Here is a 16,568-nt window from a genome sequence, read left to right as displayed (position 1 = left end):
TAAAAATTGTTATTTTTTTTTTCCTGAGGAATATTCATTGCTATTTCATCAGAGACTGATCTTTCCCAAAAAATATGTTTATAAGAAGGTTTGAGATTTCAGAATTCTTTTTCACTTTTTTCTTTGCCTTTTTATCTAGGTATAAATAGAACAGCCTTAAGAGAGATAAAATTATTACAGGAGCTAAGTCATCCAAATATAATTGGTGTGAGTATGATCTAAGTTTCTGGGGTTTGGGACCCTGCCTTTCCAAATGTGGATGTTGATTGAAGGCTCAGGAAGGAGTTGTCCTAGGTGAGCCTTACAAAAAGGCTGAAATGTATTTTTTATCCTAATTGTTCTTATAGGCAGTGTTTTAAAAACTATACAGCTGCTGAAATAAATTAAATATGGGCATACAGGCTGACTTTATCAGAAATTTTGAAGTCTAGAGAGCTCTAGCATGTGTAAGACCTTGAGCAGTTTCCCTTGAACTCTGCCTCATAGTCTCTACCTCATAGGGTTGTTATGAGACTAGTTCACTGAAGACACGTCTAGTAATGGTAACTCACTCCAGTATTCTTGCCTGGAGAATCCCATGGACAGAGGAGCCTGGTGGGCTACAGGCCATGGGCTCACAAAGAGCCCAATATGACTGAGCAACTAACACCTACTTACCTGGGATAATGTCTGGCATAGGGAACACACTCATTCAGTGAATAATAGCTATTGCTGCTGTTTGTTGGATTTTCTTAAGTACCAAGGTTGGGAGTTTTTCTAGATTATAGGGACTTCAGTGAGGTTCTCATTAATTCATTACTTAATTATAATTCCTAAAATTTGGAGGGAGAGGTTAAGTATTGGTGATTTTTTTTTTTAATAGTAAGGCTTAATATCTTGTGCTTCAAAGTACTAATTCCTAGCCAAAAATGGATAAATATTAAATTTAATAAAATTATTTAAACTTTACAGTCCAAATGCTTAAGTTTTTAAAGATTAAAAACTTAGGTATAATGTCAAGTATTTATTAAGAGTATCACATGTTGATTTTTTTTTTAAATTTTGCTTTGTAGCTCCTTGATGCTTTTGGACATAAATCTAACATTAGTCTTGTCTTTGATTTTATGGAAACTGATCTAGAGGTAAGACTTAAGATTTCTGGAGAAATTTATTTTCCTGTTTATCAAAAGAGAATCTAAATGTTTATTTTCTACCTTTGAAGAATGTAGTCAAAAGAATGCTTAAATTTTGTTGAAATCTAGATGTGGTCTTAAGTCAAAGATCTTCTGAATCATTTACCCATATTCCCAGTGTTACATACAAGATTTGGATTTCGATAGCATTTGTTGTCTGCCAAGTTCCCGATACCTTATTAACATTACTTTTTAGAAAAATAAGTGTTTGGCTTTGGAGGGTTTGGAACTTCCTTGTGGTATTATCACAGACTGTCCTTTTGAAAACCAAGTTTCTTTTTGAGAAGAATAAGATTTTAGGCTTTTCATTAATACTAATTGAATCTCAATGATGGACAGTCTGGAGATGTGGAACAAGTGGAATTCTTATACACTGCTGATGAGAATGCAAAGATACAGCCACTTTGGAAAAAACAGTTTGGCAGTTTCTTACACTAAATACACCCTTAGGATATGATCTAGAAATCCGTCTATATATTTATTTATCCAAGAGAAACAAAAACATGTCCACACAGATGTTTAGCTTTCTTCATAATGACCCAAACTGAAAACAACCCAAATGTCTTTCATCAAGTGAATGTATAAACAAACTGGTACATTTATAAAGTGGAATACTATTTGAGAATAAAAAGAAACAAACTATTAACATATGCAGTAGTATAGGTAACTCTCAGATACATTACACTAAAGGAAAGAAGCCAGGCTCAAAAGCTACTGATGCTGTATGATTCATGTATGTTTTTTTTTGGAAAAGGAAAAACTAAAGGAACAGAAATCAGATCTTTGGTTGCTGGGGTTAGGAATCGAGGGGAAGATTGAGTAGAGAGAGGCATGGGGGAGTTTAGGGGGAATTGTAAAACGGTTTTTGGTTGTGGTAGTGGTTACACAACTGAAGTGTTAAAAACTGAAATTAAAAGTGTCTTTCACCTATTTGAAAAAAAGAAAATTGCATTTTTAGCTCGTATAACTAAAAGTCTGGGAATAAACTGACTTGAATCATAGTTCACAAATAATGCTAGCAGAACACAATTTTTCACTTGTTCTCTGTTGCCTCGTTCATGGGTAAAATTTCTCAATATAGTGGCTCAGGTGCTTGTAGGCTTCTATCCTTAGAGCTTAATAATGCCTGAGGAGAGAAAGTATTTTGTTGCCTTTGATTCTAGCTCAAGTATGGCTTGGCTTGGCTCACATTTCTATCCCTGAACTAGTCTGGAAAGCAGGCTGTAGAGTGGTGACGGAGCATGCCTGGATCATGTGTCCGCTACCTTTGGAGGCCACAGGTAGTGCACAACGTGTAACCACGTGGACTAAGCTGGGAACCCGAGGTTTCTGAAAGGAATGTTGAATGCTGTTATCAGGAGGGGCTGTATATCCTGGGGCAAGTGAAACGGCAGATGATTGCTACATGGATGCCTAAAAACAAAGCAGTAGGAGACAGTACTGCTTTCCTTCTAAAGAGACTTTGCCTAACCACATAACTGGGAGTTCTGACCGTGCTTCCTAAGGAGAGTTAGGCAAGAATCTCCTTTCTTTCGTAAAGAATCTCCTTTATGAATAAGTCCATCTTTTGTCTATAAATGATTTGATATAGTAGAATTTATTTGGAATGATAAAAGCGTACCTGTATACTGTCTGCCTACTTTACAGGTTATAATAAAGGATAACAGTCTTGTGCTAACACCTTCACACATCAAAGCCTATATGTTGATGACTCTTCAAGGATTAGAATATTTACATCAACATTGGATTCTGCATAGGGTAAGGTTTTTAACCAAGTATGATTGTGTCTTTATGTTGTAGTCAGACTTTCTGCAGCCAGTTTATTACACAAAAGGCCTAAGTATGTAAATTATAAAAGTAGAAGTGGACTGTTCTATCCACCCTTCTTCCTCTCTGCGCTCCTTCAGTTAAACCAGGTGGCGCTGTGAAAACTCTGTGTTACTAGGTGGAATTTAGAAATGCAAGAGGCCAATTCCTTCATTTTTTTCATACTTGAAGAGTTAAGTTGCTGACCCAAAAGTTACATTTTTTTTTTTTTGAGGTCAGCAGCTGTAGTGACTGACAAGAGTATTAGAACCTAGATATTTTGGCTTGAAGTTCAGTGTTTTTTGTGCTATACTGTTATAATAGAAAACAACAACAGTGGGCGTCTGGATTAAATTATACAATGCAAAAATACTTCTGAAAAAATATTTCTGGTAGCTCTGAAACTCTGGGAAGTAATGAAGTAAAATTTCTGAAATGGCTGAGTCATTGTTAGGAACATTCAGCTACTAGAACAAGGCTGATGATTTAGATAGGTAGATGTTCGTAGGCATCCTATTTATCAGTACATAAAGTAGCTAAAATATATATAATAGTAATTGTCATACTTAAGCTTGGAATTCCTTTTAGGTTAAGGCTAATATCTTTTTAGCATTGATTGTGAAGACTATATTCTTCATCTTTTATAAACACATAATGTTTTTATTTACTAAAGTTCATATATTGTGGTGTTTATTGTTTTGGGCCTCACGGCTTGTGGAATCTTAGTTCCCCAACCAGGGATCAAACCGGGGCCCTCAGCAGTGACATGCAGAGTCCTAACCGCTGGACCACCAGGGAGTTCCCTGTATATATTGTTATTGAATTAATAGCAGCAGCTGTTTTTTGAATGCTTACTAGGAACCAATCATTACACTAGGCTTTTCATAGGAAATATTAAATTTAATCCTCACAGCAAACCTGTGAAGTATATAAATTGAAGTTCATTGAAAAGAAGTACCTTGACCCAAGGCCTCACTAAGAAATATAGCTAATCTTATTTTGATTTTTAGGATTTTACATCAATGAAAAAAATTTTGGTGGTGGTTAAATTTGGAGTGTTACCTGTTTCTGCTAGATTTAAATATAACTAAATGTATTACTATGATGCTCTCCTTCACCCCGCTTATTTGTTGGTTTAAAATCTCCATTATATAGGACCTAAAACCAAACAACTTGTTGCTAGATGAAAATGGAGTTCTAAAACTGGCTGATTTTGGCCTGGCCAAATCATTTGGGAGCCCCAGTAGAGCTTATACACATCAGGTTGTAACCAGGTAAGGATTCCTTAACTAACTAAAGCTTGTATTGTGTAGGATATTAATCACAAATGAGCCTCATTTGGCTTCTTTGAATTTTGGCTGAGTTCAGGAGTTATTGTTGGTATCTTATTAAACAGTGAAAAAATATTCAGCCCTTCTTTCTAATGGAGTTGAATTAATTCAGTCCCCAGAGATTTACCTAGTAATTTGGGGGGACTAATTTATACTTCTTACACAGTTTAGTTAGGTAGGTTGGAACTATAGTGGCTGTTCTTTTACATAACCACCTGACTTGGGGGGGCCTGTGTTTATTTTATTGGTCAGTTCTGATTCCATATTTTGTATCATTGAGTGTGAATGAAAATTCCCTAAACAAAGCAGTGCTTTTATTTGGATTTTTCATTGCTAATATTTTCTGTTTATACATAAAAAGTATAAACAGAAAATAAAAACTAAAAATCACATTATATGGATAGGGACAGTAGATTTTATAATTCTTGTCCAGATGGCATTTGTTAACTTCCCTGACTCTTAAGAATCTGAGACGATCTTCAGATTTTCTATCCTTTAAATTACTTTGTCACCTTCTTCCAAATAGATCTCATTGAGTGTCAATCACCTGATCCTAGAGTATAAAGTAAGGGATATAAGTAGTTGTTCAGGTAATTTCTGGAAAAATTAGGCCCGTCGTTCAGGAACTCTGGGAACTCAGGAAAACAAGGACCCACATACATGAGCGTTGCGTTTCACTGGTTTTCATTTACCTGTTTCTGACTTTCTCTACTTTGAAATCAGACACTACTAATAGGTCAAATTAAAATGAGGATTGAGAATTAACAATTTAGATTAGTGATAGGGATATCTTGATAACCTAGACAAGAGCAATTTTGGTGGAGTGGTGTGGGATGAAAACCTGACTGATGGAGTTAAGAGAAGAGTAAATGGAGACAGTAAGAACATACAGCCAGAGAATGAGGGGTGTTAGGGGCAGCAGGGTTCAGAGAAGTTTTTGTTGTTTGTTTCTTTGTTTTTTAGTTTATTTTTTTAAGGCTATGAAAACAATGGTATGTTTAACATTGATAGTAATAAATCTAGTAAAGAACAAAAAGCTGACTGTTGTAGGAAAAAGAGAATTGCAGGAGCAATATCCTTGGAAACAGGCAAGAGTGTTGTATCCAGTGCCCAAGTTGAGGGACTGACTTTAAAAACACTAAAGGCTAGTTATGTAGTTATGGATGGGAAGGTGGATTGTGAGTGTGCAGATGACTCTTGGTGAGTCTGTAGAAATTTTTTTTCATTACTTGCATTATTTTATTGAAGTAGGAATTAGAAAATCAGCTAAGAAGTAGGATGGTATTTAGGGTTTTGGGAGAAAGAACATGTTCATCGTCTAAAAGTGAGAGGATAAATGGACTGAGGGTGAATTTCCTGCAGCAGTAAGGAACTTTTGATTTTATAGCCAATTTTTCTGAGTTAATATATCTGTAAAAGTACATTTCATCAGTGCATGATGTTTTTCTGAGGAGTTTTCTCTAAGAAGTACTTTACTAATTCCACTCTAAAATGACAATGTTTATTTTTGTTCTCCAGGTGGTATCGGGCCCCTGAGCTACTGTTCGGAGCTAGAATGTATGGTGTAGGTGTGGACATGTGGGCTGTGGGCTGTATATTAGCAGAGTTGCTTCTAAGGGTAAGTCTTGAGTTGATGTACACTCTTCAGTATTGTTATAGGTATTTGTTCTTACAATTTGTGTAAACATTATCTTCTCAGAGGTAATTTCCCAGAGGTAATTACCATCCTTGAAATAAGAAACCAACAAACAGGCCAATTAAAAAAACCTCCACCAAGTACAGCCTGTTTATTAACACCATTTAGGACAATAAAGGTTTATTATTGCTCATTCTGTGTTCTGAAATTCGACCGTCATAAAATTATTGGATTGTAATATGGTACTATCTCTAAAGCAACTAAAAGGGTTAGGATAAACGTCTGTATTTCTGGGATCACTGGGGAAGTCCCACCCTTAGACTAAGTTTTTATTTTTGTTATTGTTTAATGTTTCTTATTAAATTTATCATTATTTGTGTAACAGCTATCACAGATCATCTTGAAATATCTGCTTCTTACTTTTAGGTTCCTTTTTTGCCAGGAGATTCAGACCTTGATCAACTAACAAGAATATTTGAAACTTTGGGCACACCAACTGAAGAGCAGTGGCCTGTAAGCTTTCATACATGTTCTTTGAAATTTAGAGTAGTGTATAGTGCTATAACATGAATATTACTTAAACAAATGCATTAATTGTCTTAATTTACTAGTAATAATTACTCTTTGCAAAATTTACACAAAGTAAAAGTTAAAATTGTGATATACCATCCAGACTCCTATATACATATAGCCCTCACCCATCCCAGTAATTTCTACCCCAGTGTTAATCATTATTTTGCTGTAAAGCCTTGCTGTGAGGACACACGCCCACATAAATACATATGACTTGCTTTTTCTTTGATTCTTTAAAAATGTGATCACACCATGTAAATTTTTGCAACCAACTTGCTCCTAATATTGTTCACATTTTCCTTTTTAAGTTATATAATATTTCATTTTGTGGCTGTTTCATGTTTATCAGCATCTTGATGGATTTATTTATTGCATTTTCACTAACACAGTGAAGGTTTATTTTTGGTTTTGTTGTTCATTATTCCCCAACCAGAGATTGAAGTTGGTCCTCCAGGAAAGCCTGGAATCCCAGGCCACCAGGGAACTCATTATTTATTTTTAACCTATTAAATTATCTCAAAAAAATAAATCTGTGATAAAATTTATTACAGTTTAAGTTGCTAATTTTATGTATTACAGTTCAGTGAAATTCTCACTTGTTCATTATAATTGTAGACCTTTTGATTTTCCTTTCTGTTATAGCCTCATCTCCTGGGGAAAAAATAAATCCTAGACAAGACATTTTAATCAGCCTCTTTACCTTCTGGTTAAAACTGTAATGAAATTGTCTAAAACAAATTAAGGAGTTTCTTTTGCGTTATTACTTCCTCAACTTTCTAACTGAAGGTCAGCTGTATGTTCTAATTGTAAAACATGCTCTAACAGCATTCATTTATTGAACTTACTCTATGCCGTTAATGATAGGGTTTCATAAATTGTATTTAATTTTCCCAACAATCCTGTTAAGGTAGGTGCTGTTATTCACACTTTATAGATGAGACAGCTGTGGCGTGAGGTTAAGTAGCTTACCCGAAGCTACCTAGTGTCAGCTGCTGCTGCTGCTAAGTCACTTCGGTCGTGTCCGACTCTGTGCGACCCCATAGACGGCAGCCCACCAGGCTCCCCTGTCCCTGGGATTCTCCAGGCAAGAACACTGGAGTGGGTTGCCATTTCCTAGGACTCCAATTTGAGTCTTTCTGACTCCAGAGCCATATTCATAGCATTTATCCAGTACTTTTCATTTGACATGATTTTCTAAATAGTAGTTGCTTATGATGGTTTCCTTGGATTTTTAAAAATTCTTATTTTGATTTACATGTAGAAGGAAATAATACAGATATATCCCTTACTTCCTTTACTTAGCTTCTCAGAAGGGTAACATCTTGCAAAATTAGGATAATATCACACGCAGCATGCTAACATTGATACAGTTAGTATCACCACAAAGTATACCACATTGATACAGGACATCACAAAGAGCCCTTTTATCATCACACCCACTTTCCTTCCACTCTCACCCATTCCTTAACCCCTGGCAATCACTAATATGATTTCCGTTTTTATAACTTTATTTCAAGAATGTTATAAGTGGAATCATATAAAATGTAAGCTTTTGGAATATGATTTGTAAGCTTTTTCAATATAATTCTCTGGAAATTCATCCAAGTTGTCAGTAATTCATTCCTTTCCTTGTTTTGCTGAGTGGTGTGAATGTGCCACAGTGTGTCTGACTGTTGACTCATTGAAGGACATGTGCATTGTTTCCAGCTTGGGGCTATTACAAATAACACTGGTATTTGTAATAACAGTGCATCGTGGCTTCCCTCATAGCTCAGTTGGTAAAGAATCTGCCTGCAATGCTGGAGACCCCTGTTCAATTCCTGGGTAGGGAAGATCCGCTAGAGAAGAGATATCCGCTATCCGCTATCCTCTCCAGTATTCTCGGGCTTCCCGTCCCATGTGGCTTAGCTGGTAAAGAATCTGCCTGCAATGCGGGATGCCTGGGTTGGGAAGATCCGCTGGAAAAGGGAATGGCTACCGACTCCAGTATTCTGGCCTAGAGAATTCCATGGACTGTGTAGTCCTTGGAGTTGCAAAGAGTCGGACACGACTGAGCGACTTTTACTTTCATGTCCAAAGGCGGTCTGGTGGTTAGAACTCTGTTCCTCTTGCCAAGGGCCCAGTTTCCATCCTTAGGGAACTTAGATCCCACAAGCTACGTGGGCAAAGGAAAAAAAAAATCATGTACAGGCTTTTAGGTAAGCATACATCTTTATTTCTCTGGGACAGATGACCAGGAGTGCAGTTATTAAGTCATGATAGTTGCATATTTAGCCAGAAACTGCCAAAAAGAAAATGAAATTCGCTTAGTCTTGTCTCTTTGCAATCCTGTGGACTGTAGCCTGCCAGGCTCCTCTGTCCATGGAATTCTCCAGGCAAGAATACTGGAGTGGGCTGCCATTTCCCTCTCAAGGGGATCTTCCCAACCCAGGGATCAAACACAGGTCTCCTGTATTGAAGGCAGATTCTTTACCATTTGAGCCCCCAGATCATATTAGATCAGTCGCTCAGTCGTGTCTGACTCTTTGTGACCCCATAAATCGCAGCACGCCAGGCCTCCCTGTCCATCACCAACTCCCGGAGTTCACTCAGACTCACGTCCATCGAGTCAGTGATGCCATCCAGCCATCTCATCCTCTGTCGTCCCCTTCTCCTGCCCCCAATCCCTCCCAGCATCAGAGTCTTTTCCAATGAGTCAACTCTTTGCACGAGGTGGCCAAAGTACTGGAGTTTCAGCTTTAGCATCAGTCCTTCCAAAGAAATCCCAGGGCTGATCTCCTTCAGAATGGACTGGTTGGATCTCCTTGCAGTCCAAGGGACTCTCAAGAGTCTTCTCCAACACCACAGTTCAAAAGCATCAATTCTTGGGCGCTCAGCCTTCTTCACAGTCCAACTCTCACATCCATACATGACCACAGGAAAAACCATAGCCTTGACTAGATGGACCCTTGTTGGCAAAGTAATGTCTCTGCTTTTGAATATGCTATCTAGGTTCGTCATAACTTTCCTTCCAAGGAGTAAGCGTCTTTTAATTTCATGGCTGCAGTCACCATCTGCAGTGATTTTGGAGCCCAGAAAAATGAAGTCTGACACTGTTTCCACTATTTCCCCATTTATTTCCCATGAAGTGGTGGGACCGGATGCCATAATCTTCGTTTTCTGAATGTTGAGCTTTAAGCCAGCTTTTTCACTCTCCACTTTCACTTTCATCCAGAGCCTTTTTAGTTCCTCTTCACTTTCTGCCATAAAGGTGGTGTCATCTACATATCTGAGGTTATTGATATTTCTCCCGGCAATCTTGATTCCAGTTTGTGTTTCTTCCAGTCCAGCGTTTCTCATGATGTACTCTGCATAGAAGTTAAATAAACAGGGTGACAATATACAGCCTTGATGAACTCCTTTTCCTATTCGCAACCAGTCTGTTGTTCCATGTCCAGTTCTAACTGGACAGTTGCTTCCTGACCTGCACACAAATTTCTCAAGAGACAGGTCAGGTGATCTGGTATTCCCATCTCTTTCAGAATTTTCCACAGTTTATTGTGATCCACACAGTCAAAGGCTTTGGCATAGTCAATAAAGCAGAAATAGATGTTTTTCTGGAACTCTGTTGCTTTTTCCATGATCCAGCATATGTTGGCAATTTGATCTCTGGTTCCTCTGCCTTTTCTAAAACCAGCTTGAACATCAGGAAGTTCACAGTTCACATATTGCTGAAGCCTGGCTTGGAGAATTTTGAGCATTACTTTACTAGCGTGTGAGATGAGTGCAATTGTGCGGTAGTTTGAGCATTCTTTGGCATTGCCTTTCTTTGGGATTGGAATGAAAACTGACCTTTTCTAGTCCTGTGGCCACTGCTGAGTTTTCCATATTTGCTAGCATATTGAGTGCAGCACTTTCACAACATCATCTTTCAGGATTTGGAATAGCTCAACTGGAATTCCATCACCTCCACTAGCTTTGCTCGTAGTGATGCTTTCTAAGGCCCACTTGACTTCACATTCCAGGATGTCTGGCTCTAGGTCAGTGATCACACCATCGTGATTATCTGGGTCGTGAAGATCTTTTTTGTACAGTTCTTCTGTGTATTCTTGCCATCTCTTCTTAATATCTTCTGCTTCTGTTAGGTCCATACCATTTCTGTCCTTTATCGAGCCCATCTTTGCATGAAATGTTCCCTTGGTATCTCTGATTTTCTTGAAGAGATCCCTAGTCTTTCCCATTCTGTTGTTTTCCTCTATTTCTTTGCATTAATCACTGAAGAAGGCTTTCTTATCTCTTCTTGCTATTCTTTGGAACTCTGCATTCAGATGTTTATATCTTTCCTTTTCTCCTTTGCTTTTCGCTTCTCTTCTTTTCACAGCTATTTGTAAGGCCTCCCCAGACAGCCATTTTGCTTTTTTGCATTTCTTTTCCATGGGGATGGTCTTGATCCCTGTCTCCTGTACAATGTCACGAACCTCATTCCATAGCTCATCAGGCACTCTATCTGTCAGATCTAGGCCCTTAAATCTATTTCTCACTTCCACTGTATAATCATAAGGGATTTGATTTAGGTCATACCTGAATGGTCTAGTGGTTTTCCCTACTTTCTTCACTTTAAGTCTGAATTTGGCAATAAGGAGTTCATGGTCTGAGCCACAGTCAGCTCCTGGTCTTGTTTTTGCTGACTCTATAGAGCTTCTCCATCTTTGGCTGCAAAGAATATAATCAGTCTGATTTCAGTGTTGACCATCTGGTGATGTCCATGCATAGAGTCTTCTCTTGTGTTGTTGGAAGAGGGTGTTTGTTATGACCAGTGCATTTTCTTGGCAAAACTCTATTAGTCTTTGCCCTGCTTTATTCTGTATTCCAAGGCCAAATTTGCCTGTTACTCCAGGTGTTTCTTGACTTCCTACTTTTGCATTCCAGTCCCCTATAATGAAAAGGACATCTTTTTTGGGTGTTAGTTCTAAAAGGTCTTGTAGGTCTTCATAGAACTGTTCAACTTTAGCTTCTTCAGCGTTACTGGATGGGGCATAGACTTGGATTACTGTGATATTGAGTGGTTTGCCTTGGAAACGAACAGAGATCATTCTGTCGTTTTTGAGATTGCATCCAAGTACTGCATTTCGAACTCTTTTGTTGACCATGATGGCCACTCCATTTCTTCTAAGGGATTCCTGCCCGCAGTAGTAGATATAATGGTCATCTGAGTTAAATTCACCCATTCCAGTCCATTTCAGTTTGCTGATTCCTAGAATGTCGACATTCACTCTTGCCATGTCTTGTTTGACCATTCCAATTTGCCTTGATTCATGGACCTGACATTCCGGGTTCCTATGCAATATTCGTCTTTACAGCATTGGACCTTGCTTCTATCACCAGTCACATCTACAGCTGGGTGTTGTTTTTGCTTTGGCTCCATCCCTTCATTCTTTCTGGAGTTATTTCTCCACTGATCTCCAGTAGCATATTGGGCACCTACTGACCTGGGGAGTTTCTCTTTCAGTATCCTATCATTTTGCCTTTTCATACTGTTCATGGGGTTCTCAAGGCAAGAATACTGAAGTGATTTGCCATTCCCTTTTCCAGTGGACCACATTCTGTCAAATCTCTCCACCATGACCCGCCCGTCTTGGGTTGCCCCTCGGGCGTGGCTTAGTTTCATTGAGTTAGACAAGGCTGTGGTCCTAGTGTGATTAGATTGACTAGTTTTCTGTGAGTATGGTTTCAGTGTGTCTGCCCTCTGATGCCCTCTTGCAACACCTACCGTCTTACTTGAGTTTCTCTTACCTTGGGCGTGGGGTATCTCTTTATGGCTGCTCCAGCAAAGCGCAGCCATTGCTCCTTACCTTGGACGAGGGGTATCTCCTCACCGCCACCCTTCCTGACCTTCAATGTGGGATAGCTCCTCTAGGCCCTCCTGTGCCCGCACAGCCACGGCTCCTCAGGGAAGACCAGAAACTGCTGAACTGCTTTCCAGAGGGGCCTGTACTATTTTATATTGTCACCAGCAATGTAGAAGTAATCTGTTTTCTCTGCATCCTCACTGGCATTTGGTGGTGTTGCTTTTTTATTTTAACCATCGTGAGAGATGTGTAGTGATAGCTCATTGTGGCTCTAAGTTTCTCTTCCCTGATGACTTATGGTGTTGAATTTCTTTTCATGTACGTATTTGGCATCTATATAGCTTTAATGGAATGTCTCTTGCCTTGTTTTTTAATTGGATTGTTTGTACTTTGGCTGAGTATTGAGTACTTATATAAAGTACTCATCCTCTGATTGTATATGTGGTTTGCAAATTTTCTGTTACTCCGTAATTTGTCTTTTCATCCTCTTCCCAGAATCTTCCCAGCATAAAAGTTTTTAATTTTGATTAAGTCTGTCTTATCAGTTTTTCTTTTTATGAATAATGCTTTTGACAGCAAGTCAAAGAACTCTTTGCCTAACACAAAGATATTCCTGATGATTTTCTTTTTCCTAAAAATTTTATAGTTTAAGTCTGTGATCCTTTTTGAGTTAATTTTTACATGAGATGTGAGACTAAAAGTGTCTTTATGGCAGGAGTGGGGCTTGTTGTTTATGATACCTCCCCCTCTACCAGTACCAGTCTTAATAAATTATATATTAAGTCTTTTTCCAAGTTGTTTATACTATTTTAGTTCCTTAGCCTTTCCATATAAATTTTAGAATAGCCTATCTATCTAATAATCTTGCCAGAATTTTGGTAAGAATTGCATTAAACCTGTTTACTAACTTGAGGAGAATTGTCAGACATCCTTACAGTGCTGAATCTTCCAATCCACAAACATGGTAGGGCTCACCGTTGATTTGGAGCTTTGATTTATTTCATCAGTGTGGTATAGCTTTCAGTATACGAGTCCTGCGCACGTTTTGTAGATTTTCACCAAAGCTTTTCATCGTTGTTTTTGAGAGTTTCTAAAGGGCGTTGTTTCTCATTTCAGTGTCCACATGTTCTTTGCTAATACGGAGAACTAAAGTTGACTTGTGTTTATCTTCCTGTAACCTTGTCTGCTCAGTAGTGCTAGGATAGATCATCATATCATCGGTATGACAGTTTTATTTACTCATTTGAGATCTATCTGCCATTCAATCCTTTACTTAAGTTTGAATTATAAAAATATTTTTACAGGACATGTGTAGTCTTCCAGATTTCGTGACATTTAAGAGTTTTCCTGGAATCCCATTACAACATATCTTCATTGCAGCAGGAGATGACTTGCTAGATCTTATACAAGGCTTATTCTTATTTAATCCATGTACTCGAATTACAGCCACACAGGTATGTTAGTATATTTTTCTAATTTCTTAAGATTTCCTAACATTCTTTAAATACTGCAAAGATGCTTTTGTTTTAAGAAATAACAAATGTTATTTTTTTCCCTGAGCTATAAGCACTATATGCCTGTACAAGTTCAGAAGAGTATAAAGATTCTGTTTCCTAATTAGGTCATCTACTTGAAAGTAAATTAGAGAAGGAGGGAAAAAATGTTTTGTGTTTGTTAAGACACTGGAATATTTCAGTTAAACTCTTTTTTTTTTTTCAGTTAAACTCTTAAGTAACTTAAATCTTGTGCCAAAACCAATGCCAAAAGTGTTTTGTTTTGTGTTTTCGCCCATGAAATGCAGTCCAGATAATGCATTCTGGTCATTGTCACAGTCAGAAAGAGATAATGAGTAGAAAATGGTATAGCCTGATACAACTGTATTACTTAAAGAGATTGAAAGATACTCTAAATAGAAAAACACTGAAACTGCCAGTTACTTAAGGGAAATAAGAATCAAACTCAAGAAAAATGTGGAATACCAAGAATATCTGTTCTTATAGAAGAGAGAAATGTTATCCAACATAAAAATATAAGATCTATAGACTTGAAAGTCTTTTTTTTCTTTATTTTAAAAACAAGCACATATAGATAGATGAGTGGTCACGAACGCTTACAGTTGGGGCAGGGATGCAGTACCAAAATGCAACATGGTACAGTGATTCGGCTTCGTAAAGGAAGAGACAGAAATGTCGCACATCTTCATATCTGACGAAACATCAGTGCACAAAATATCGGGTAAAAAGTGGATTTTTTTTCACATAGGCTTATTATAGACTACCAGATCTTTGTTTAATGTATAAACCTTTACTTCATAGCAGTATATGCCACATTAATACATATATAATAGATATTTTACCATTGGAGTCACTCTTCTAATTTCAAACAGTTAACTCATTTTTACCTTTTATCCATGTATGTATACATCTTATCTCTGTCATAAGAACCTTGAGACCAGGTCAGATTGTCAAAACGGTTGTTTTTATTAATAGTAAAGCTCAAAATTTATAGAAACATATTAGTTGTGATAACTTATTTGGGTTGTATTTTGATAGAATGGGTTTTTTTTTTAGAATTAATTTTTTAATGGGTTTTGGCCTATGGATATTTAGAAGTTGGAATGAGGGACTTCCTTGATGGTCTGGTGGCTGAGACCCTGTGTTCCCAATGCAGGGAGCCCAAGTTCGATCCCTAGTGAGGGATCTAGATCCCACATGGCACAACTAAGAGTTTTCATGCCACAACTAAAGACCCCGCATCTTGCAACAAAGACCTGGCACAGCCAGATAAACAAACATTTTAAAAACATAAAAGTTTAATGAGATACCCTTCTTAGATCTCTGTGTAGCTCAAAATTAGCTTAATTTACTTATGGAACTGCTGTGATTTAGAAGTAATATTTTGTAAGTTCAACTCTTCTGAAGTAAGAATTCTCTATCTAAATTATTACTGCAAATATGTTGGCAAGTAGGGAGAGTTGCTTGAAAAGTTTATAGGACTTCTTTTGTTCCTAAGAGAATTATCCAGAAGGAAATACCTTATTAAATTACTTTGGCTGTTGAACAGTACTATGATGCAAATAAAGTATGAACTTGACAACTTGTCACCTCAAATAAACTCTTTTTATTGGAATTTTGGACCTAGGTAAAAATATAATATTATAGAACGTTGGACTAGTGGTAAATAGAAATAAACTTGGACAAGTCCTTCCAAGTAAGAATTCAGTTAATTTCTAGTGGATTGTTGGACTTTAATCTGTCATTTCCAACCCATCGCATCTTTTTAAAAGCTTTATTTTTAAGAATTCATATGATTTGGAGTTTGAACACACACAAATGTTGTGACAAATAAACTTGGAAGTTGTTTTTAAGCAAGTTTCTCTGTTTTCAGCTATAGAGCCTATAATGTGTAGAGAGATGAATTTTACAATATCTTATTAAGGATTTTTCATATTTTGTATAGGCTATCTTGGAAAAATTCCATTCTTGTAGTAACACAGTAATGGAATTAGCAATCAATCTTAGGCTGCTAGATATTTGTAATAATGTACATATCCAAATACTCAAAATTAAATTTGTTTGAGACAGGGTATATTTGCTTAGTATATTTAATGCTCCTTACAACACAGTTCAGATATTCACATAAAAGCTCACTATCTCTGGTCTCTTTTCTTTGGAAAGGCGTTGAAAACTAAGTATTTCAGTAATCGGCCAGGGCCAACACCTGGATGTCAGCTGCCAAGACCAAACTGTCCAGCGGAGGCTCTAAAGGAGCAGTCCAATCCAGCCATGGCAACAAAACGGAAGAGAACAGAGGCCTTGGAACAAGGTAAAACTCTCATTTTCTTACATGAATTCCGAAAACTCCAGATACCTAATGTATAGCTAGTGACTGGGTAGCCAAGAAATGCAGACTGAGCTGTTTACTTATTATCAATTTAAATTTTATAAAGTAGAGTGTGATATTTTACCTATATTTGCTTCCTTTGAGAATATGTAACATCATGCGTACTTAAAATCATACTTTTTTTAAGGACATGAGCACTTTTGAGTACACCTCAGAGTTAATGAGAACTATCCATGTGTACCCTATTTTTTTCATAAATTCCTAACAATACACTCTATGCTTAATGTTTAGCAAGTGTTATTGGAAAATCAAAGCAAGTATAAATATAGTTGGAATGAATGATTGGTTAGAAGTACTTTAAAATTAAATGTAATTTTAT

The 16,568-nt window shown here is 37.3% G+C and overlaps 1 protein-coding gene across 3 annotated transcripts in view; it reads left to right on the top strand.

Annotated features, from left to right (window-relative positions):
- Window positions 1-16,568, top strand: part of CDK7 (cyclin dependent kinase 7) — a 33,684-nt gene that overhangs the window by 11,404 nt on the left and 5,712 nt on the right. Inside the window, exons 4-11 of one of the 3 annotated variants that reach the window (XM_061393353.1) lie at window positions 140-207; window positions 1,053-1,121; window positions 2,820-2,930; window positions 4,134-4,252; window positions 5,828-5,927; window positions 6,372-6,458; window positions 13,651-13,800; window positions 16,024-16,171. In XM_061393353.1, the coding sequence (XP_061249337.1) occupies window positions 140-207; window positions 1,053-1,121; window positions 2,820-2,930; window positions 4,134-4,252; window positions 5,828-5,927; window positions 6,372-6,458; window positions 13,651-13,800; window positions 16,024-16,171 (852 nt within the window). Of the gene's footprint in view, window positions 1-139; window positions 208-1,052; window positions 1,122-2,819; window positions 2,931-4,133; window positions 4,253-5,827; window positions 5,928-6,371; window positions 6,459-13,650; window positions 13,801-16,023; window positions 16,172-16,568 lie in introns of those variants that run through there. The other 2 variants (XM_061393354.1, XM_061393355.1) reach the window with 2 other exon arrangements.

This window comes from Bos javanicus, chromosome 20, assembly GCF_032452875.1.
Source record: "Bos javanicus breed banteng chromosome 20, ARS-OSU_banteng_1.0, whole genome shotgun sequence".
Lineage (NCBI taxonomy): Eukaryota > Metazoa > Chordata > Mammalia > Artiodactyla > Bovidae > Bos > Bos javanicus.
This window is presented reverse-complemented; position numbering and strand designations above follow the sequence as displayed.